Below are 22,980 nucleotides of genomic sequence, written 5' to 3'. Positions count from 1 at the left end.
CCCGGTCTCGTCGCGCCCTGCGGGAACGCGGTGAAGCAGAAGGGCTATGCCCGTTGCGGGAATCTCGCCTTGTACGGTGGTTTCCGGTCCGGGAAACTGACCGATGCCTGCGGTGCCTGCTGGGTTGGGCATCCATCTGCTCCTCACGGCCTCTCTCTCTGCTGGGTGGAGGTCTGGGACGAAATGCTGCATACCAGTTGGGCACGTCTACCAGTGGAATGTCTAAAGTGGCACAGAAAAAGGATAATTCCTCAGGGACACGCAGGACTGCAGTGCGGCCTTGATGTGAGGCCGCAAGGCCAAAAGGGAACTTCCACTTGTACTTTATACCTTTGGCCCGCAGAGCATCAAGCAATGGCCTCAGGTCCCTTCGGTGTTGTAGCGTGATTCCAGATAAATCTTGGTATATGTGAATGGTAGCACTGCCATGCGATAGCTGGATTTGATAACGTGCCTTTCGCAGAATGTCTTCTTTCAGTCTGTAATCCACCAGACAACAGACTACATCACGAGGGGGGTCTGTTTCACGACCCTTAGGCCGCAGCGCCCGGTGTATTCTCTCTATAGCCACTGGCGTCTGCGCTGGTCTGTCTAGGAGATCATTAAATAGGCCCACAACCGTTGCCTCAAGTTGGTCCGCATCCACTGTTTCTGGTAGGCCTCTCACCCGTATGTTGTGTCTCCGTCCTCTGTTATCTAAATCCTCCTGATGGCGTTGGAGGTCCCTCAATTGTAGTGTATGGGCATCCAGTGTATGAGTGACCTTTCGGAGGACATTGTCATGCTGCAGCACTTTCTGCTCTGCGTCTTGTACCCGGTCCGCAATGGCGCCTATGTCCAGCCTCAAGTCTGCTATGGCTGCAGAGAGAGTTTCTTTTATGTCTGCCGCCACCGCCCTCAAATCCAAGAGGCTCGGATGTTGTTGTGCACTCATGAGGGAACCCTGATCAGATATTCCCTCGCTACGTGGGGCACTCGGCGGTGAGGAGAGCGGGGCCCTCGTGAGCGTGGCACGGGAAGCCGCCATGTTGTCCCGCTGCGAGCGGAACATGTCGGGCAAGGTCTGGCTGAGGGTACCTCGTTGCCGCCTCGGTGAGCGGGAGTGGGATGTCGATGAGGTCCGGGATGCCGTGCCCATCTTCTCCGGTGCTGTGTAGCGGTGTCAGGCGTCCGTGAAGGCAAACGGGCTGGATCGTGGCAGGAGCTCAGCTCTTAGGCAGCCATTCACTCCCGAGGTCAGGCCACGCCCCCCCTACTTTGCTTTTTATCCTAGAAGTTGATACTTCTGAGACTGGAGTTAACACCCTTCTGTCTCAATGTCCTAACTCTGAGAGCGCTATGCATCCGTGTAGCTACTTTTCCAAGAAATTGTCACCTGCTGAGTGCAATTATAAGATTGGTGACAGAGAGCTGTTGGCGATCATTTTAGCTCTGAAAGAATGGAGACATCTCCTTGAAGGTACCACTATGCCGGTTCTTATTCTTACTGACCATAAGAATCTTACATTCATGTCTGAGGCTAAGTGCCTCTCTCCCAGAAGGGAACGATGTCGAGTTTCTTTCTTGTCTAGTTTTAATTACATTGTCTCATTCTTACCCGGTACTAAGAATGTAAGGGCTGATGCCTTGTCATGACAATTTTCCTCCACTTCCAAGTCGGAGTCGGTTCCGGTTCCTGTGATTCCTCCTGATCGTATCTTTGCACCAGTCTTACTTCTCCTTTGGGTGACAAAATTCTTGCTGCTCAGGTCCATGCTCCTCCTGAGAAACCTTGTGACCGCTGCTTTGTCCCAGAGAGTCTCCATACTGCCATGCTCCAGACTTACCATTCTCCCAAGGCAGCTGGCCATCCTGTTAAGGATCAACTAATTTGAGCCATTTCCCAACAATTCTGGTGGCCTAGTCTATGAATGATGTTACTGCCTTCGTAGCTGTCTGTTCCGTGTGTGCTCAGAGTAAGACTCAATGACACCTTCCTGTGGGCCTCCTACAACCCATACCCAATGGAAAAAGGCCCTGGACCCACCTGTCAATGGATTTCATTGTGGAGTTGCCCAGCTCCAAAGGCAACACTGTTATCCTTATGGTGGTTGACTGGTTCTCAAAGATGTGTCATTGTATTCCACTTAAGAAGTTGCCTAATTCTAAGGAACTGGCTTCCATTTTTGCTCAGGAAATCTTTCGCTTACATGGGCTACCCAAGGTGATTGTCTCAGACAGGGGGCCGCAGAGCGAGCCAATCATTCCTTGGAGCAATTCCTACATTGCTATATTTCTGACTACCATAACAACTGGTCAGACCTATTACCATGTGCAGAGTTTGCTCACAACAGTGCCTTGAATTCTGCATTCCGATTGTCTCCATTAATGGCAAATTATGGTTTCCAAGCTTCCATGTTGCCTGACTCGTTTGTTCCACAGAGTATTCCTGCATTAGAGGAGCATCTCCGCGGTCTTCGTTCCACTTGGGTACAAGTCCAGGAGGCTTTGCGTCATGCTAATGATAGGTACAGACTCCATGTTGACCGCAGACGCCTGCCTGCTCCTTCCTACCAGGTTGGGGACAGGGTCTGGCTGTCATCTTGCAACCTCTGACTTTGTGTTCCCTCACTGAAGTTTGCACCTCGGTTTATTGGGCCTTTCCATATCCTTTGCAGGATTAACCCAGTGGTTTACGCATTGGACATTCCTCCTAGTATGCGCATTTCTCAAATGAGTTTCATATCTCCTTATTGAAACCGTTGGTCTGCAACCGATTTACCACCTCGGTGCCACGTCCTCACCCTATTCAGGTTGAGAACCATGAGGAGTATGAGGTACAATCCATTGTTGACTCCCGTAGGTTCCATGGGCACAATACCTGGTTCATTGGAAGGGGTACGGTCCGGAGGAATGCTCCTGGGTTTCATCCTCGGAAGTGCATGACCCTGTCCTCCTCCGTGAGTTCCATAGACATTTTCCCCTCAAGCCCGGTGGCCCTCCGTGGGAGAGGGGTCATTGAGGAGGGGGTACTGTCAGGGCTGGCTGCTTAGCTGTCGGCTAATTACCAGCTATCATCTCTCTCCACAGTTACCACCTGTTCCTGATCTTGCTCGCCTGACCTGCCTACTTAAAGTTGTCCAGCTCACTTCATCTCTGCCTTGGTCACATCACAAGAAACCATCTCCTGTGGTTCTGTTTTAAGACTGGCTTGCTGGCATCCCTTCTGGCTCCTTATCCTGCTTGCTGTTGCTCCACTTGGATCCCTAACTTCTGGCCTGGCTGATTACCCGATCCAGTTATTTATCTCTGGCCTGGCTGACTACTCGATCCGGTTACTGGACTCTGGCTATGCTTTGACTATGCTTTCTCTATTTACCTTTTTAGCGGCGACCTCAGCGGCGACTTGCAGAGGACTTCTGTATAGAAGTCAATGCAAGTCGCCCCCGAAGTCGCCCAGAAGTAGTACAGGAACCTTTTTTCTGAGTCGGAGCGACTCGAGTCGCTCCTCTCAGAACGGTTCCATTGTACAGAACGGTGGCGACTTGCGGGAGCGAGGCGAGGCGAGTCGTGTCGCCTCGCATCGCCCGCTGTGTGAACCGGCCCTTAATTGTACTTCTGTCTCAGTCTGATTCATGGTTTCTGACACTAAGTTGGGAATAGAGGGTATCAGGGTAGAGTTTAGCTCAGGTGCTTGGAACTGTTGACTTCAATAAAAGTCTCTCTCTATGTACACAGTCCAGGGAACAGCCGCTCGCAACTGGATTCTTTAACTGTTGGATAAATCCTTAAGTTTTGGGTTTAGCAGCCAACAGGTAATTCTAACTTTTCAAAGTCTCTCACGCAGACTTGGTTGGAAACTTGGAAACTTAGTTACAACTGGAAGGGTAGAAGTCTTTCAGCCAGTCCGGGGATGCCGTAAGAATTGTGGATTCAATTAATGTCCATGGCAGCTCAGCTTCCAGGCTCTTACTGAGCAGCCAGCCTTGTGCGTGGCTCTCTTACCGAAGAGTCCTCCCCTGGTCGCATGTAGAGTTGCTGGGCCTCTACAAAACCCGAGGTGGCACCGGAACACCTTAGAATCCTCCTTCCAGTCACTGCACATCGAACTAACCAGTTCTGAGGCTCGGAAACTGATGGCTCCACACCCCAGGTCATGAGGGCCCCTGGGGGCTGGTCAGGAGGACCAGGACCATGGAGTCAGCAACAACTTCTGGACCGGAACCCCGAACCACATGACCTTGGCACATTAAGCACTCCTTTCTGGATTATGTAGTGAGACAAACTCCCACTGATTGGTTCCGAGACAGAGATTGGTACCCAATACGTCCAACCAGACTGTGTTCTATAGCCTCCCACAGGTGTAATTGATGGGCACAGTGGCTGCATTTGATGGGCATGATGGCTCTGCATTTGATGGGGGGGTCAGTATTTTTCAGTTTGTGTGCACCCCCCCCAAAAAAATTTGAGCATCAGCCGCCGCTGGTTTACAGCACCCTTTGTGAATACCTCCAAATGTCTTTGGCTACCATGTGCATTGATGTCACTATTGAGGCGATAAAGAGTCCCTTACTTTTAATCAGACAGACCTTCTTATATGATAGACACGTATAGCTGTGTATATACATATACATATAGAATGATATCAATTATACATAAAGATTTTTAAAATATTAAACCTATAGACTTTTAATATTTTTTAGATAGCATCATGTGTTGAACTGTGTCTAAAATCAAAACTTATTTTTTTTGGTTTTGAATGAGGGGATTGAAGTGCCTGTTAGTGCCTGTTAGATTATGGCACACTTCCTGAATTCAAAGTCCCTTAGTTTTCTTCGTATCTACCCACCCCCAGGTGGGTTTTTATTGCTATCTGTTTCCCCATTTTGGAGAGTCACTCTCTATTTGCTCTGGTGATCATTGTTGCCAAGACTGAATATGTGGGAAGAGCCAAAATTTTGACTTGTCCCCAAAACAGGAATATGGAGAAATCCTCCAATGGAGACAATTGTTGTGGTGACAGTAGTCTAAAAAGAGATTTTTCTCACTTTGGAGAGATTTTCTCTAATTTCCCACAGTAGTTATAGGACAGGAAGTAAGGAAAATATTTTTTTTTTCCTCCCTGTCCAAAGTTTTGGTTTAGATATACTTTAAAGTGTAGCACTTAGTTTGGAAGCTTCCCCAGTCCCTCGTTCCATTTTATAATTACCTGTCTCCAATCCATCGAGATGTCAGCCTTTTGGTTTTCTCTGCACCACGCAGCCTCTTGTCAGAATGTAAAATGTAATGTCAGGTCTGCGTGTACACCTCAATTACCATTCAAACCTATGGAGAGCTCACACATCATATTCTATTATAATATCATACAATTCAATAGAGATTGCAGCACGTATGTGGGGGGCCAACAGAGACAATTTTAATAATAGGCCTTGGGGCATCAAGCAGAACAATTTTGGCATTTCACAGTGAAAACCCTATTTTTTTCTCATTGAGCTGCATAGGTAAAAAATCATAAAAAGGAATGAAAATATGCTTTTTATTTTATTTAGCAGATGTGGTGAATTTGGGGTAGTTTAGGTTATTTAATTTGTTGTTCTGTGTGTTTTTTTTCCATTTCTGGTGTGAATTTAATCATTTATTTATATACTGTTACTTTTTGTCACTGTTTGTGCACCCTTATAAAACACCTTTTACAACCTTAATTTTTTCATTGACTTCAATACTATTCACCAAAAATGCCAACATTTTGGAATTTATTACTTATTTTTGGGGTAAATGAAAATGTTCAATTTTGTTCAGCCCTATGCACTTGGGAGCCATTTTATTGCAACATTTTAAGAAGCTACATATTTAGGTATCAAAATGGTTACATACTTACTATATTCCAGCTGCGTGTTGTGATTTTTAATTATGTCTATATAATGGAAAATTGTATCAAATACTTAGCTTTACGATCTAGCTTGCCAAGGTTCTTGAGGTAGCCTCCTTTCCTTTGTGTTTTCCCATTGGAAATATGAAGAGCTTATCTGAGCATCTGAAGGGAGTGGTAGCCAACAGATATTTCCTTGAAACAGCCAGCTCATGTAGTCTGCCCAAATCTTCTTCCCAGGAAGTTTGGTAAAGCCCAGACGCCTGTTTAATGAAACTTAGTTGCTACTTTTGGCACAAAATGGTCTACTGAATGAAGTTCCACTCGGTCTGGGAAAAAGATAATCTGATACCCCAGGGCCTAAAGTTCAGAGACTCTCCTGCCTGAGGGGATGGCTGTCAGAAAAACAGATTTTTGGGTAATGTCCCACAAGGAACACTGCTCAGTCGGAGCAAAAGGATGGTCAGAAAGAAAGTCCAGCAGCACAGACAGATCCCATTGGGAAAAGACTCTCTTCCTAGGTGGTCTGATTTTAATGATCGCCTTTAGGAACTGTACTACTAACGGGTCTTCAGCCCATTTGATTTTTGTCAATGCTGAGATGGCCGACACTAGCACTTTGAGCGAGCTCAGGCTAAAGCCCATGTCCAATCCTGATTGTAGGAAATCTAGGACAGCTTAAAGTAGAGGTGCAGAAGGATCCAGTTCCTGTCCCACCAGGAAATTTGAAAACTTGTTCCAAACCTTGGCATATACTTGGTTCCTGGAAGCTTTTTTGGATCTTAATAGAGTAGAGACTACCCTAGAGGAGCATCTTAGGCTCTCCGTCGTCCTCTTCTCAACATTCATGCTCGTTGCTCTAGTCTGTGTATGCCTGGATGCAGGAAGTCTCCCTGAATCAGAAGGAGTGGGAACACTGGGAGGGGTACTGGTTGCTGTACGCTGTGATGGATCACCAGCAGAAACCAGGGTCTCTGTGGCCAAAATGGAAGAATTGACCATTATTTTCTCCTTCGGCAGCCTCAAGAGGAATCTCATTAACAGAGAAACTAGGGGAAAGGCGTAGGCTAGGGCACAATTCCAAGGCACAACTAGAGCATCTGTCCCCTCCGCCTGAGGATGTGAGAACCGGGATAGAAATCTCAGGAGTTTGCAGTTTCTGGGAGAAGCAAAGAGATCCATTTGGGATTTGCCCCATATACCAGCTGGGTAAAGGCCCGGGGGTGTAGAGCACAATCGTGGTCCGGAAATATGCGAGAGAGGCGGTCTGCCTGCAGATTCAGCTTCCCAGGGAGAAAGACTGCCCTTAGAGCCTCAATGTGATTCTCTGCCCAGAAAATTACGGGTTCTAACCCCTTCAGCAAGACACTTCTGTGTGTTCCTCCCTGGCGTTGTATTTAAGCAACCATCGCCCTGTTGTCCATCTGCATTGTGACCGGTTTGCCCTGGATCTTGTGCTGTAAGGCCTTGAGGGCCAAAAATAATGCTCGAATTTCTAGTTGGTCCTCATCTGACCCATAAAATTGTCCTGCAAGACATTTAGGAACTGGCGAGCCTTAGACGAATGCGTGGTTCCCTCCACCCAGTCTATGTCTGGATAACTAAATTCCCCCATTATGATAACACTTCCCATCCTTGCTGCTAATCCAAATTGTGATAGAAGGTCTGCCTCCCCCTCCTCCTTCAGATTAGGGGGACTATTGCATACTCCTATAAATATCTACTACTATAATTCAGTATCAGTAAATAGGCACCAGTCTGGTTAGAGCAAGAAGTGCATTATATTGTAATGATTTAAAATGGAAAGCAGCATGTGCAGATGAAGCACCTTCCTTGTGTATAACAGGCTCCTATGTACATTTAGTTTGGCTCCCATGTCATAAATGGAGCAAGGGTTGGTTACTTACAGCTAAGTGTTTCACAGGCTGCTGCTCTGTTACTTCCCCCTGTCTTCTAGAGGATTCTAGAAGTATGGTGGGAGGAAGAACAGGACAGGCAGCCTGAATATTTAAGGGACTCCAGCCATTTCCTGGGGAGGTGAGACCAGGAAAATGGTGACAGAGCCCATAAATGGTCTGATACCTGAGTAGCAAGTGCAATGTTCTTGGGTCCCATCCTGAAGGAGGAGACCCTGTGTAGGGGCTCTGCCCCCCTGGTGCGGGATCCTAGTGGAAGCCTTGAGGAAGACATCAAGGTCCAGCTAGGTATGGCTAGGGGCAAAATTTACAGATCTATGTCTAGGGATCAAGTGGGTCTAAAGAAACTCACTGGAGAGAGCCAGGAGGAAGCTGGTGGGAATGAGTCCAGCTCTCCTATGGTGTTGTGGGTCTATATCTCTCTCCAAGAAGAACCCGGTGGATCATAGCAGAAGGCAACCGATGAACCTGTGGATGAGTGAGTAGGTGACCCCCAGTGCTGAAGGAAAGTGCCTCTGTGTAGCTTTTAACTCTAGAAGGAGTAGAAGTCACCAACATAGAGATCCTGTGAGACATTCAGCAGTTTTTGCAGTGCAGCCAGAAATTGAGGCGTTGTCTTATATAATTTTCAGGGTTTCAATGCTCCCTTCCCCTATCCCAGTTCATTGTTCCCAATAAAAACTCTAGAAAGAACCCCTAGATGTTTTCTGAGCCAGAGCAGAATGAGGAAATTGCTGTGTTTCTGACTGTGTGTGCAATAGTAGGGAAATAGTATTGTATTCATGAGCAGCTCCTACAGCAGTAGGGGGTGCGCTACACACAGGGCCGGACTTCCCGGTAGGCCACCTGCCCTGGGGCCGCTTTTAGTTGTGGCTGCACTGCTCCCCTGTAGCTCCCCTCTTCCGGATCACAGCATTGGCTGGGTCTGTGTTCGGCGACCGCGCTGTAACACAGTCCCGTCCCCTCAGACCGGCTTGTGTGATAGTAGAGAAAATCAACGTTCCGCTTATCACACAAGCCAGTCTGGGGGAGGGGGACTGTGTTACAGCGTGGCCACTGAACACAGAGTCAGCCAGCGCTGTGATCCGGAGGAGGAGATGCCGCCCGTACAGCCCGCCCTGTGTGCGACAGTTCTTCCTCCCAAGAAGAGTAGATGCTTTTTTCAGAACCTTACAGGATTTTTCAGATGTAAAAACTGCCAAGTATGTTCGTTGAATGTTAATAAAAATTCTAAGATCTTTAGTTTCTCTTCCACAAGCACACAGAGGACATATGAAGTCGAACCCTTCATTACATGTTCCTCTGAAGCGGTGGTGTACCTTATACAATGCCCCTGTGGTCTCCAATATGTGGGGAGGACCAAGAGGGCCTTGAAGGTTAGATTAAATGAACATATTGGAAACATCAGACGCGGTTTTGACAAGCATCCAGTATCCAGACATTATGACGAGGTACACAATAGGGACCCTTCCAATACCCTTTATATGGGTATAGACAAATATAAACCACACTGGAGGGGTGGGTCACTAGTGAGAGAAATCTCTCGCCTCGAAATGTCATGGATTTATAGGTTAAAGACATATGCCCCGTTTGGAATGAACGTGGACACTGATGTCAACGCTTTTATCAATAATGCTTGAAAAGTATGGGGGTCTGAAGAAGGAAGAGATTTAAAATAAAGGGGCGGTTTAGGGACACTTCATATTCTCTGGTCTTGATGTTATGGGGCCCATACTGTTTTTGTAATTTTTATTTCTGACTGTTCCTTTAGTAACGTTCCATTGAATTCTAATTTTATTTGGGGTTCTGTGTTTTTAATTATTTTCAAAAAAATTTTTTTTATATTTTTTAAGTGATATATTAAGTGTATATATGTATACAATTTGATTTTGACATGTAACTATGGATATGGATATGGTTAGCCTGATGTCATGAATCTTGTAATATATGTCCTAGTGCCTCTGCTTGGATTCAATTCCTATGAGTTATGACATGTTTGGGCAGGATGTGGGTTTAAACCTCCTCCTCTGATGGTGCCATACCGCGCTCGAAAATCAATAATGTGTATTAATATATATACAGTGCTTTTGCACTGTTTTCTCCCCCTCTGACTATAATTCTAATTGCGCCCACTGGGAGGGGTGGTAATATAGGGGAGGTTCTGTTGGGATGGGTGGCATGACGGAGGCTGGACTGAGTCACGCTTCCGTCTTGCAATCGAAAAGCGAGGCTTGGCCTTTACGTATGTCCTTTTTTGATGTGTAATCGAGAGGGAGGCGTGGTCCTCGCTCCCGAATAGAAGGTTACCATCACAGATTGGCTGCAAGGCTAGAATGTATTACAACTAGCTATGCTGGTAAGGACGCTTCCGTGCTATGTCGGCCAAGACGCGTGCAGGAAGAAGAGATGGCGCGACCTCCATTAGGTGGACCGCCCATCACCCTCCCAGAGTCCCACCAGCCACCGGGAGAAACAAACCCGGGTCTAAACCCACCCGGGGGAGCCAGCGGGAGGGCAAAGGTCTGCCAACAATAGAACAGTTAGGATTAGCAAGCACAATTAAGCACATATAATAAATTTACAATATATAAAATAACAGGACCGCTGTATGTCCCAAACAGTAAAAACTGTCAATAAATATAGGCATTAGATAGGCACAGTCCATATTCAATAAGTGGCGGCAGCCCATTTAAAACACTGTAACATTATAATAGTAGGAAGGGGCTCAAATCATAGAGCCTGTCTATAGGATACCAAGGGTATCTGTGTCAATGCACTATTTAGCTGCCACCACAAATTAAAAAGGACTGTATCCCTGTTTTGAAAATAGAACGGATAGAAACAGCTGATAAGGTAGTAGAAAAACTTGCAAAAGGGTGAAAAAAGAGGCCCTTCCCTATGTGTGCTATAATAGGGAAGTTGAAGTGTGCTCAGGGGTTAAACTTGTACAGGAGGCCAAGATGCGAGGGGGGCGGGTGTGACACCCCGCAACACCCGCACATCGGCCACCAGCACAGAAACCCCCCAGGTGTGTTATCCACCTATAGTATTATAAAAATTAGGTATGGCCTCATGAGATAATAAGTTAGGAATTTAATTTTCTTGATGCACCATCATCCCAATTATATATGGAATAGATATTTGGAAATTCTGGTCTCCGGCCAGAAACATCAAAAGGGAATGCGAGCAAGGGGACTATTGCGGTGCACATTAAACATTTATATACGTTAAAAAGATAAGGTAGAAGAAATATATAGCATAAAATTTAGTCATTTATTAAAAATAAAAACATTTCGCAATGTAACCTAACAATAACTCATAGGGAAGGTGTAGTATTTCGACTAGTTTCGCTTTTCAGCTTCTTCAGGAAATACAAGCATCTAGAGATATATACATAAGTCACAATTAGATCAATAAAAACTGTGTGACATAATCTACGATAATAACATACCCAGACCTGGCGCGGTGCGGGCTCGCGCACGTCGATGTCGTGCGTGGCCGGCGCTATGCGCGTTGGTGTGGGGTGCGCATGCGCGGTAAGCTTCGTTTGCGCACGCGCTGTTGAGTCCCTGACCCCTCGACGCCAGGCGCCGGTCATACGGTGCTGGCGTCTATTAGGGGATTGAGGGGTATAAATTGGCGGTATGTTCCGCTACCCTGACACGCCGAAGGGATCCGGAGAAATTCTAGACAGTGATACAATGACCGGTGAGTGGATATAGTTGAGATGGGATACTATTGATACCTCTTTTAACCTAATTACTCGTTCATTAGATGTCCTTAATAGGACTAATTTATGACCATTGTTTATGCAGGAAAGTACTCACCCTCCAGTGTCTTGTTACACTCGAGCTCTCTCATACCACACGCCGATCACATCAAGGAGGCTAAATTCTCCACCCATCTAGCGGCGGTTAGCCCCATTTTCTTCCGGACCCTATAGACAAACTTTTGCAGCCTCATAAGGGTAACTATGACTGAACTTATATCTGACCCCTGTCCCTGCATTTTTTCACCTATATCTACCTGTTCTTCGTACCCCCTTTTTTTAACGGGCTACTTCTTGTTCATCACACTCATCATTCTTGTGCACTTATGGTCACTTTGCACTTCACACCATGCATGGATTGTATTTTGCTTCCTTTTCTATCTTCACTTTCCCAACATCTCTCACTCGGTGGTTTTATTCTCATTGGGCATCTTTATGTACGGTTCTTATCGCTGTTATTCAACATTCCTCACAATCACTCAATTGTGACAATACACGTACACTTCACATAGGGTCACCACTTGTGAAAGGTTTCGGGGTTGTACTATATTTTTTGGAAATTAGTGAGCTTAATATTTCCATATATCTAGATATCGGCTTGTGTCGGGGCCATTACCCCTCCCAGTCGCCGGGGGAGACTCCCCCCGGTATGTCTGAGCTACCCTAGGGCTAAGGCGTCTAGGTAAGACTCTGCCAAAATTTGATCTGCTTTGTATAATTGCTTTCCTCTCCATTTTTCTCTATGTTATTATCGTAGATTATGTCACACAGTTTTTATTGATCTAATTGTGACTTATGTATATATCTCTAGATGCTTGTATTTCCTGAAGAAGCTGAAAAGCGAAACTAGTCTAAATACTACACCTTCCCTATGAGTTATTGTTAGGTTACATTGCAAAATGTTTTTATTTTTAATAAATGACTAAATTTTATGCTATATATTTCTTCTACCTTATCTTTTTAACGTATATAAATGTTTAATGTGCACCGCAATAGTCCCCTTGCTCGCATTCCCTTTTGATGTTTCTGGCCGGAGACCAGAATTTCCAAATATCTATTCCATTTGTCACCATGTAGATACTGTTTCCGCTGTGGCATCGAGAGCGAGGCTTGGTCCTCGCACTCGAACGGCGGGAAACCAGATACCATTGGCCACCGGGTTCCGGCGACATGGGGATTGGTTGCGGGGGTTAGGACGTGTGTGTGCGTCACTTCCGCCACGGGATTGAGAACGAGGTCTGGGCTCTCCATAGAGGAGGAGGCTTGGGCCATCTTCTGTGTATATAAGAGAGGCAATATGGCATGTCACCCGTGCCCCGAGACGACGTGAAGTATCACGAAACGCGTAGGGCGGTGTGACGCGCTGTTTATTGCCTTGTGAACTGTACCAGCTGGAGAAGGATAGACCTGTGGAGATTTGCGTACGGCCGACGCTTCCCACCTGTTATGCCATACCTCACTGCATGTTTGTAAGTGTGTTTTTTAGTCTTTGATTTTTATTAAATAAGCGATTTTACACTATTGGAGTGACTCTTTTCCCTCTTTTATGGTGGATCATACATTATATACAAACCGGAGTTTTTTTGAACCGTGACCCTGAAGGAGGGTGGAGTCTGGAGGATTGAGGAGTATATATTAGACATGGGCGCCGTCAATAAATTAGTTTCGTTCTGTTCCGTTACGATTTGTATTAAAATTAATTCGTACTTCGTATTTCGTGTCCGAAATTCCGTTTCGTTTCGTACGAAATACGAATTTCCGTTCGGTTCGTTAATTTGTATGAACGACGTTCGTTACGATGAATTTAAAGGCAAAAATATACCTCAATATGATAGTCGATGCTGATGGAAGTTTGGTTTTTATACGAAATTCCGTTGAAGAATTTCCTATCCGAAATACGAAGTTTCATTAGATGAGAAAGAGAGAGCGGACGAGTTGTGTGTGTGTTAGCAGTCTCGTCTATCTGTGAGAAGAGAAAATGTCCGAAGGTGGGGAGGGGTACGTGGTGAAGATCCGGGGACTGCCATGGTCCTGCTCAACAGATGAAATCAAAACGTTTTTCTCAGAATCTAAAATCCTAAACGCAGCGCATGGCATCCACTTCATCTATACCAGAGAAGGAAGGCCAAGCGGGGAAGCGTTTGTGGAGTTTGAAACAGAGGATGATATCAACATAGCCCTGAAAAAAGACAGAGAGACCATGGGACATCGATATGTGGAAGTTTTCAAGTCGAATAATGTTGAAATGGACTGGGTTTTGAAGCATACTGGTCCTAACAGCCTTGACACTGCAAATAATGGCTTTGTTTGTTTAAGAGGCCTCCCATTTGGCTGTAGTAAAGAAGAAATCGTGCAGTTCTTTTCAGGGTTGGAAATCATGCCAAATGGGATAACATTGCCGGTGGACTTCCAGGGGAGGAGTACGGAGGAGGCCTTTGTGCAGTTTGCTTTCACAGGAAATAGCTGAAAAGGCTCTAAAGAAACACAAGGAGAGAATAGGGCACAGGTACATTGAGATTTTTAAGAGTAGTACAGCGGAGGTTCGTACACACTATGATCCTCCGAGGAAGCTCTTTGGCATGCAACGCCCAGGACCTTATGACAGACCAGGTGCTGGGAGAGGCTACAGTACGATGGGGAGAGGATTTGATCGCATGAGTCGTGGAGCCTATGGAGGCGGATATAGTGGCTATGAGGAGTACAATGGATATAATGAATATGGTTTTGGTGCAGAACAGAGATTTGGAAGAGTGTCGAACAATAGGTATGGAGATGGTTCTAATTTTCAAAGCACTACAGGTCACTGCGTTCATATGAGGGGCCTTCCTTACAGGGCAACAGAGAATGACATCTATATTTTCTTCTCTCCTTTGAATCCAGTAAGAGTTCACATTGAAATTGGGGCAGATGGCACCCGGGGGGGGGGGGGGGTCGGCGCGGCGCGGGGGTGGTGGGAGCCCCTCATGATAGGCATAATGACTGAGTTGTCGTCGAATCCGTCGATGCAACGACGACTGATCCAAAATTCGGAAACAAAAATTCGTATTGCGTACAGAATTCGGACACACGGCAATTCGTATTTTGGATCCTCCCGAACGAACGTGCGATTCGTTTCGTACGAATCTCAAATTCGTACGAATTTTGGGAAATTCGTACGAATTTGAGATTCGTACGAAACGAATCGCACATGTCTAGTATATATAGCCTGGCCTGATCCTTTGATAAGCAAATTATTTTGTGACATCTGGTAAGGAGCCAATCCTGACTTTTGGTGGTGGTGCACTGTGGCATGCTTCACGGCTTGGAATACAAAGCAAAGAATTACTTTTTTTAACACTATAATCAACACGTGGTGTTTTGTAATTGACTTTATAGATGGATCCATTTTGAGGACTGCTACATAAAGACACATTTGATTGTTATATAAGGACACATTTGATTGTTCATTTATATGTGTATCTAAAGTCTTTTTTTAATTTTTAGAATAATTTTGCTTATTTATGTATTCATTTTATATTCAACTCACAATTGAAATTTTGCATTATGGGTCATTGGTAGTCACATTTATCATGACTGTTTGATTATATTGCACTTCATTTAATTCAATTCTTTATATGCATAGCTTCCCGGTTGGGACATTGGTCTCAAGTAGGAGGTGTATGTATTAAGCACTTTTGAAGAGAGCGCGGTTCTTTTCGTTTTAATTTTTGCATATATATATATATATTTTTGGTATATAATAGAACTGCAGCACTGACGGGATTTGATTTTCCGATTTATATTCTGTAGCACGATTTTTCTTTTTCTTTTTCTGTGTGCGACAGTGCCTGGATAGGAGGATCGACGGGGGGTTGCATATAGAGGAAATGAGCCTTCTATATTCCTCCATACAGCCGCTGAATGCTGACAGGAGGGAGAGGAAGAGAATCAAGCATTCAGCGGCTGCATGGAGGAATTTAGAAAGGTAATTTCATCTATATGCAGCCCCCCTACCGATCCTCCTATCCAACTTATTTTACTGCCCCCCCAGTTCACCTTGTGCTCCCTGCCCCCCCCCCCCCGTGCTCTCCTCCCCCACCACACTGTCCTGCCCCCCCCCCACAATTCTCTCCACCCCTGTTCTTTTTGCCCCCCCTGCTCTCCAGCTCTCCCCATCCTTCTCTAGCCACCATCCCAGTGCTCTCCAGTCCCCCCAGGGCTCCCCCCATTCATGCTCCCCCCAGTGCCCCCCCAATCGTTCCCCCCAGTGTTCTCCACTCCCCCCATTGCTCTTCCCACCCTGTTCTTCCCCCCTGCTCTCCACTCCCCCCAGTGCTCCCCCCCCGTTCTCCCCCCTGTGCTCCCCCCGTTCTTCCCCCCCAGTGCTCTCCACACCCCTCAGTGCTCTCCCCCCTGTTCTCCCCCCCCCCGTACTCTCCACTCCCCCCAGTGCTCTCCCTCCCTGTTCTTTCCCCCCAGTGCTCTCCACTCCCCCCAGTGCTCCCCCCGTTCTTTCCCCCCAGTGCTCACCACTCCTCCCAGTGCTCTCCCCCTGTTCTTTTCGACGACACTTCATATTCATGTGAAGGAGTGTGTATCCAGGAAGGACGGGTTTGTCCGTGGGCGTCCGGCCCGGCGCAACGGACTTAAGGCTGACATTTTTCTTGTACATTGTAAGTGCAATTTATTTTATATTTGGTTCCAATTAATAAAGGGTTTTACACTATTGGAGCTTCATTTCTCTTCCATGCAATTGGCGTACACCCTCGAGTTTTAAGCACACGGGAGATGTATTGAGGAAGTGCATCCAGTAACCTATTTATGGAAGGAGTGGTGTGAGGAGAGCAACAAGGATCCATTTTGGAGTGGGGGATAATTGTATAACTACATGCTTCTTGTGACCCTCTGTAGTGGGGGGTCATGAATCTGTGGTAAGAAGTAAATCCAGACATATGGTGGTGGATCAAGCACTATTCACTTGTGGAGGACTTCATTTCTTAATTTTTATTCAATTTGGTTTAGCGCAGCTTATTTTTTCCTAGTTTTGTTTTTCTGTAATTATGTGATACAGCTAAGCCGCAGCTGAACTGGGTCCCTTTTGTGACCAATCAGTATATAATTTGTCGCTCACCTTAGCGCAGTTTCTTGTTCTATCTACCAAGTTGTACACTTGCAGAGCACTTGCACAAGTTCTAGTTGACACTTTTCCAATTGGTAGAAAATTTGCGTGACAAGTCTCTAGCAAGAACAAAATTGCACTGGTGAGTCTGCAGCAATAGCTGTGCAAGTCTACAGTATAAAAAATCAGCCACAACGACCCCTGTGGTGGGAGGAGTATTGCACAACATAACTGAACCAGAACTTGCAGAATGTTTGCGAAGAAAGTTGATCCGGAGTCATGCAATGCGGACTTGCTGCAATTGTGCAACAAACTTGTGAAGCCTGGCAATTCTAGCAATAGCTTAGCAAGTCATTCTCAAACTTGCAGTACAATTGTTCGCTATCTGAGGAACAATTCATACTGATAACAGTTAGCAGGGACAAAGAACATATGAAGTTATCAGTTTGATGTATTTCTGGCAGGATCAACAGGTGAGGTGTCTTTTTTACACTTATTGAACAGATATGGAAAATCAGTTTCAATAAAATATTTAACAGACCAAAAGAGGGCAAATGAGAGCAAATAAGAGAAGTTAATTGTTAGGATTTACATAGACTTTAACCGCTTGCCCACCGTCAAATGATGGATCTCGTTCTGGGTAGATATCATATGATGCTGCACCCAAACACCTGCTCCCGAGGCGCCTGTGCTGTGTTGCTATGATATGGCGCAACCCCGCTCTCTGTTAAGAGCCACACCTTCAACTCTTTAACTATGTGATCGGCTGTGTCCAACATGTAAACACGGAAATGCCGGTAATCGGCTTTCATTGCCTCACACTCAGGGCCGGATTGGCCTACCGGCCCGGGATACCAGGAGATTTCCTGGTAGGCCGCCTGCCCTGGGGCCGCTTTTAGTTGTGGCTGCATTTGTGCTCTCTCCTATGGATCACACACCGCTGGCTGGCTCTGTATTTCGGCGGCCGCTCTGCAACATGGCCCCGCCCCCCCAGACCGGCTCGTGTGATAGTAGAGAGAATCAACGCTCCGCCTATCACATGAGCCGGTCTGGGGGGGCGGGGCCGTGTTACAAATCCAGAGCCAGCCATCGCTCTGTGATCAGGAGGGTGACATGCAGCCCATACAGCCCGCCCTGTGTGCCTGGATAGGAGGATTAGCAGGGGGGTGCATATAGAGGAGATTATCTTTCTAGGGAGAGGAGGAGAATCGAGCATTCAGTGGCTGCATGGAGGAATATAGAAAGATAATTTCCTCTATATGCAGCCCCCCGCTGATCCTTCTATCCAACTTCTTTTACTGCTCCCCCCCCAGTTCACCTTGTGCTCCCTGCCCCCCCCCCCACAGTTCTCTCCACCCCTGTTCTTTCTGCCCCCCAACCCCAGCCTGCTCTCCAGTTCTCCCCATCCTTCACTAGCCACCATCCCAGTGCTATCCACTCCCCCCAGTGCTCTTCACCCCCCCCCCAGTGCTCTCCCCGTGCTCTTCACCCCCCCCCAGTGCTTTGCTCCCCCCAGTGCTCTTTACCCCCCATTGCTCTCCCCCGTGCTCTTCACCCCCTCCCCCCAGTGCTCTTCTCCCCCCCAGTGCTCTTCTCCCCCCTGCTCCCCCCCGTGCTCTCCACTCCCCCCAGTGCTCTCCCCCCTGTTCTCCCCCCAGTGCACTCCACTCTCCCCAGTGCTCTCCCCCCTGTCCCCCCCAGTGCACTCAACTCCCCCCAGTGCTCTACCCCCTGTTCTCCCCCCCAGTGCGCTTCACTCCCCCCAGTGCTCCCCTCCCCCGCAGGGCGCTCCACTCCCCCCAATGCTCTCCCCCCTGTTCTCCCCCCAGTGCGCTCCACTCCCCCCAGTGCTCTCCCCCTGTTCTCCCCCCCCAGTGTGCTCCACTCCCCCCTGTTCTCCCCCCCTCAGTGCACTCCACTCCCCCCAGTGCTCCCCTCCCCCTGCAGTGTGCTCCACTCCCCCCAGTACTCTCCCCCCTGTTCTTCCCCCAGTGCTCTCCCCCCTGTTCTCCCCCCCAGTGCGCTCCACTCCCCCCTGTTCTCCCCCCCCAGTGCGCTCCACTCCCTCCAGTGCTCCCCTCCCCCGCAGTGTGCTCCACTCCCCCCATTGCTCTCCCCCCTGTTCTCCCCCCTTCTCCCCTCGGTTCTCCCCCCTGTTTTTCCCCCCAGTGCTCTCCACTCCCCCCAGTGCTCCCCCCCTGTTCTCCCCCCAGTGCACTCCACTCCCCCCAGTGCTCCCCCCTGTTCTCCCCCAGTGCACTCCACTCCCCCCAGTGCTCCCCCCATTTCTTTCCCCTCCAGTGCTCTCCACTCCCCCCTGTTCTTCCCCCCGTGTTCTCCACACCCCCCAGTGCTCCCCCCTGCCCCCCCCCCCCAGTGCTCTCCACTCCCCCCAGTGCTCTCCCCCCGTTCTTTCCCCCTACAGTGCTCTTCACTCCCCCCAGTGCTCTCCCCCCGTTCTACCCCCCCAGTGCTCTCCACTCCCTCCAGTGCTCTCCGCCCTTGTTCTTCCCCCCTTGTTCCTTCCCCCCCAGTGCTCTCCCCCTGTTCTTTTCCACCGAGCGCTCTTCCCCCTTGTTCTTTCTCACCCCCCCCCAGTGCTCTCCAACTCTCCCCATCACTCTCCAGCCCCCACCCCAGTGCTCTCCAGCCCTCCATTCTCCCCACCCCTGTTCTTTCTGGCCCCCTGGTGCTCTCAAGCTCCCCCCATCACTCACCAGCCCCCTGTGCTCTCTACCCCCCCTTGCTCTCCACTCCTGTTCTTTTTGGCTTTTCCCAGCACTCTCCACTCCCCACCCCTGTAGTCTACACTCCCCCCTGCATTTTGCCCCCACCCATGTGCTTTCCAACCCTGCCAATGCTCTCCACCTCTCATAATGCTCTCCAGTCCCCCGTGCTTTTCCCCCTGTTCTTTCTGGCCCCCACTGGTGCTCTTGAGCTCTCCCTCCTACTCTTTGTACCTCCCCAGTACTCTTCAGCCCCCGTGCTTTCCACCCTTGTTTTTCTGCCCCCCCCCAGTGTTCTTCGCCACCCCACACTCTTAGCCCCCTCAGTGCTCTCAGCCTACCATGCTCTCCACCACTGTTCTTTTTGGCCCCCCAGCGCTCTCTGCTCCCCACCCCTGTGATCTCCACTACCCCCTGCTCTTTGCCCCCACCCATGTGTTCTCCAACTCTGCCAGTACTCTCTTGCTCCCCCTTCTCTCCAGCTCCCACCCAGTGCTCTCCACTTCCCCAGGACCAGAGGACAGGCCGGAAAATGGGGACGGCTGAAGGTGCAGGTGGCCAGGGACCACTCCATCTCACAGCAAACAGATCCTCTGGAAGGAGCACCGTCCCCATCCAAAACAAGAACAGACCCTGCCTGCTGCTGCCCGTCATGGATATCCTGCTGGCATGCAAGGTACCATACTGAGCATCAACAACACACCTTCCCACAGACAAGGACTGCAGACTGGGACATGGCGCACAGGAGAGGCTGCATTCATGGGCACAGTGGGCTGCATTCATGGCACAGTAAAGCTGCATTTGATTGGCACAGGGAGGCCGCAATGGTGGGCACAGTGAGACTGCATTCACGGGCAGAGTAAAGCTGCATTTGGTGGGCACCCACCCCCCTTACCTTAGTGTATTCTTTCTGTGGAAGGTGGCCCCCCACGTTCTGAGTTCCTGGGGTCCCCCTTGATGATTGTCCACTTACCACTTTTAACTGGAATTTGCATATATATATATATATATATATATATATATATATATATATATATATATATATCCCTATGTGATTTCATATCTATATATAATACGCTCTTCATCAAATGTGCTTTAAAATTTATGGTTTTCCCTTTCATAAACAAAAAAATAATGACGTTATGCTGTTGGGCTGGTATAATAATGCTGTGGGGCTGGTATGAATTTTTTTTCCAGGGCTGGTTTTTATTCCCAGTCTGGCCCTGCTCACACTGACAGAGTGTGAGGAGAGGAGAGCCGATCAGCAGCATCTCCTGGCCGGGGACATAGAGACATGTAATCAGGGCACTGATCATCAGTGCCTGATTACAATAAAGTGCCAGAAATCAGTGCCCACCAGTGCCAGCATACAGTGCCCACCAGTGCCAGCAATCAGTGCCCGCAAGTGCCAACAATCAGTGCCCATTAGTGATGCCAGTCAGTGTTGCCTATCAGTGCTGCCCATCAATTCCCATCATTGCGGCCCATCAATGCCCATCATTGCTGCCCATCAGTGTCACTCATCAATGCCCATCAGTGCCGCCCATCTGTGCCACCTATCAGTGCCCACCAGTGCCACTTATCAGTACCCACCAGTGCCACCCATCAGTGCTGCCTATCAGTGCTCATCAGTGACACCTATCAGTGCCCATAAATGCGGCATATTAGTGCCTCCTCATCAGTGCCACCTAATCAGTGCCCATAAGGGGTGTCTCATCAGTGGGCATAAGTGCCACTTCATCAGTGTCCATCGGTGTAGCCTATCAGTGCTCATCAATGCAACCTCATCAGCGCACATCAGTGAAGGAGAAATTTACTTATTTACAAGATTTACTGACAGAAACTAAGAAAAAAAAAATTTCAGTCTTTTTTTTGTAAAAAATTTAAAACCCAGCAGTCATTAAATACCACCAAAAGAAAGATATATTTGTATGAAGAAAATGAAAAAAATTTCACATGGTTACAGTGTAGCATGACCACGCAATTGTCATTCAAAGTGTGACAGCGCTGAAAGCCGAAAATTGGCCTGGGCAGGAAGGGGGTGAAAGTGCTTGTAGGCAAGTGGTTAAACTAGCTGTATTTAAAATACATTCATTGATTTTATAAGGAATATGGAGTTAATTGTTGATCTTTTTCTAACCAGCTTGGAGTTCAGCTTTGCATAAAAAAAAAGTGACTGCATCGCTTTCCGTAAATCAACATTTTGAAACACCACAATGAAGTGAAAAAATATTTTGCTATCATTATTACCAGTTGTTTTCTCAATGCTTGAATTGTTTTTCTCTTAAACAGAGAAAGACATTCATTGAGCATATTAATTGGCATTGGTCCATGTTGAAAGGCGCGGATCCACAGCATGAAAGGAAAGGTAAGCATCACAGAACATTGTAGCAGCCCCTTATGATTCGCTCTGTATTTTTAATAGGCTGATTCTTAAACTCATTAAAAATGTTAACACTTGTTGTTTTTCCAATTACTGTAACTCTCAGCAATATTTTTCTTAGTGTTCTTGTTTCTATGCTGATAATCACATTTCCTCTCTCTGAAATTCCTGTATTGAAGCTTTTATATACAGCGCATCTAATTATCTCTGAACTAAACCCAGCAATTACAATCTCTCCTTATAAATGAGGCTGCAAGACAAGTAGGGCCTTCGCTTTACAGTATATAAACCCATTCGCAAATGTAACACTATAATCACTTGTTTAAATGAGCAAAGAGCACAGTTTTTAGGGAGCACCAACTTTTTACTATGTAGTGTTTACCCTTGAAGGGGCCACTGAAAATAACCCAGAGTACACTGACAAACAAAAACCCAATCTAGCAGTGTCTTTTTGAAAGTTTATTGCAGTACTTGAACACAAACGGTAAAGTTGTGTTCATAAGTTTACATACTCTGGCAGAATTTATGATTTTTTTGGTCATTTTTCAGAGAATATGAATGATAACACAAAAACATTTCTTTCACTCATGGATAGTATTTGACTGAAGCCATTTATTATTAATCAACTGTGTTTACTCTTTTTAAATCATAATGGCAACAGAAACTACACAAATGACCCTGATCAAAAGTTTACATACCCTGTTGATTTTGGCCTGATAACATGCACACAAGTTGACACAAAGGTGTTTAAGACCTGGTTCACACTGGTACGATTTGACATGTGATTTGCCATGTCATATTGCATGTCAAATCGGCAGCAATTGCCAGCAATGGCAAAGTCCTAAGGCAAGTGCGGCGTCGCACCGATTTCAAAAAGTAGTTTCTGTACTACTTTTTGCAATTTCAGCTTGCGATTTCCATTGGCATCTGTGCAGAAACCCACACTGATGTCTGTGAAATTGCCGCTGAAATCAGAACTGACCTGCAGGAGTGAAATTGTGCAAATTCAGCTGAACTTGCATGGCTTCATTCCCGCAGCTCAGTGTGAACCTTGGCTGAATGGCTATTAAAGGTAACCATCTTCACCTGTGATCTGTTGCTTGTAATTAGTGTGTGTGTATAAAATGTCAATGAGTTCCTGGACTCCTGACAGATCCTTGCGTCTTTCATCCAGTGCTGCACTGACGTCTCTGGATTCTGAGTCATGGGGAAAGCAAAAGAATTGTCAAAGGATCTGCAG

General features: G+C 47.1%; 1 protein-coding gene across 1 annotated transcript; it reads left to right on the top strand.

Annotated features, from left to right (window-relative positions):
- Positions 1–13,484: 13,484 nt before the first annotated feature.
- On the top strand, positions 13,485–21,666 carry LOC143984190 (heterogeneous nuclear ribonucleoprotein H-like). The gene is given in 3 exon segments (XM_077484484.1): positions 13,485–13,982; positions 13,984–14,443; positions 21,650–21,666. Coding segments are annotated over 3 exon segments (948 nt in total). The 5' UTR covers positions 13,485–13,511.
- The last annotated feature ends 1,314 nt before the right edge of the window (positions 21,667–22,980 follow it).

This window comes from Lithobates pipiens, unplaced genomic scaffold, assembly GCF_037356315.1.
Source record: "Lithobates pipiens isolate NorthernLeopardFrog02 unplaced genomic scaffold, aLitPip1_a1.2 Scaffold_16, whole genome shotgun sequence".
NCBI lineage: Eukaryota > Metazoa > Chordata > Amphibia > Anura > Ranidae > Lithobates > Lithobates pipiens.
The sequence above is the reverse complement of the archived record's forward strand: the minus strand, read 5'-3'. Positions and strand labels throughout refer to the sequence as shown.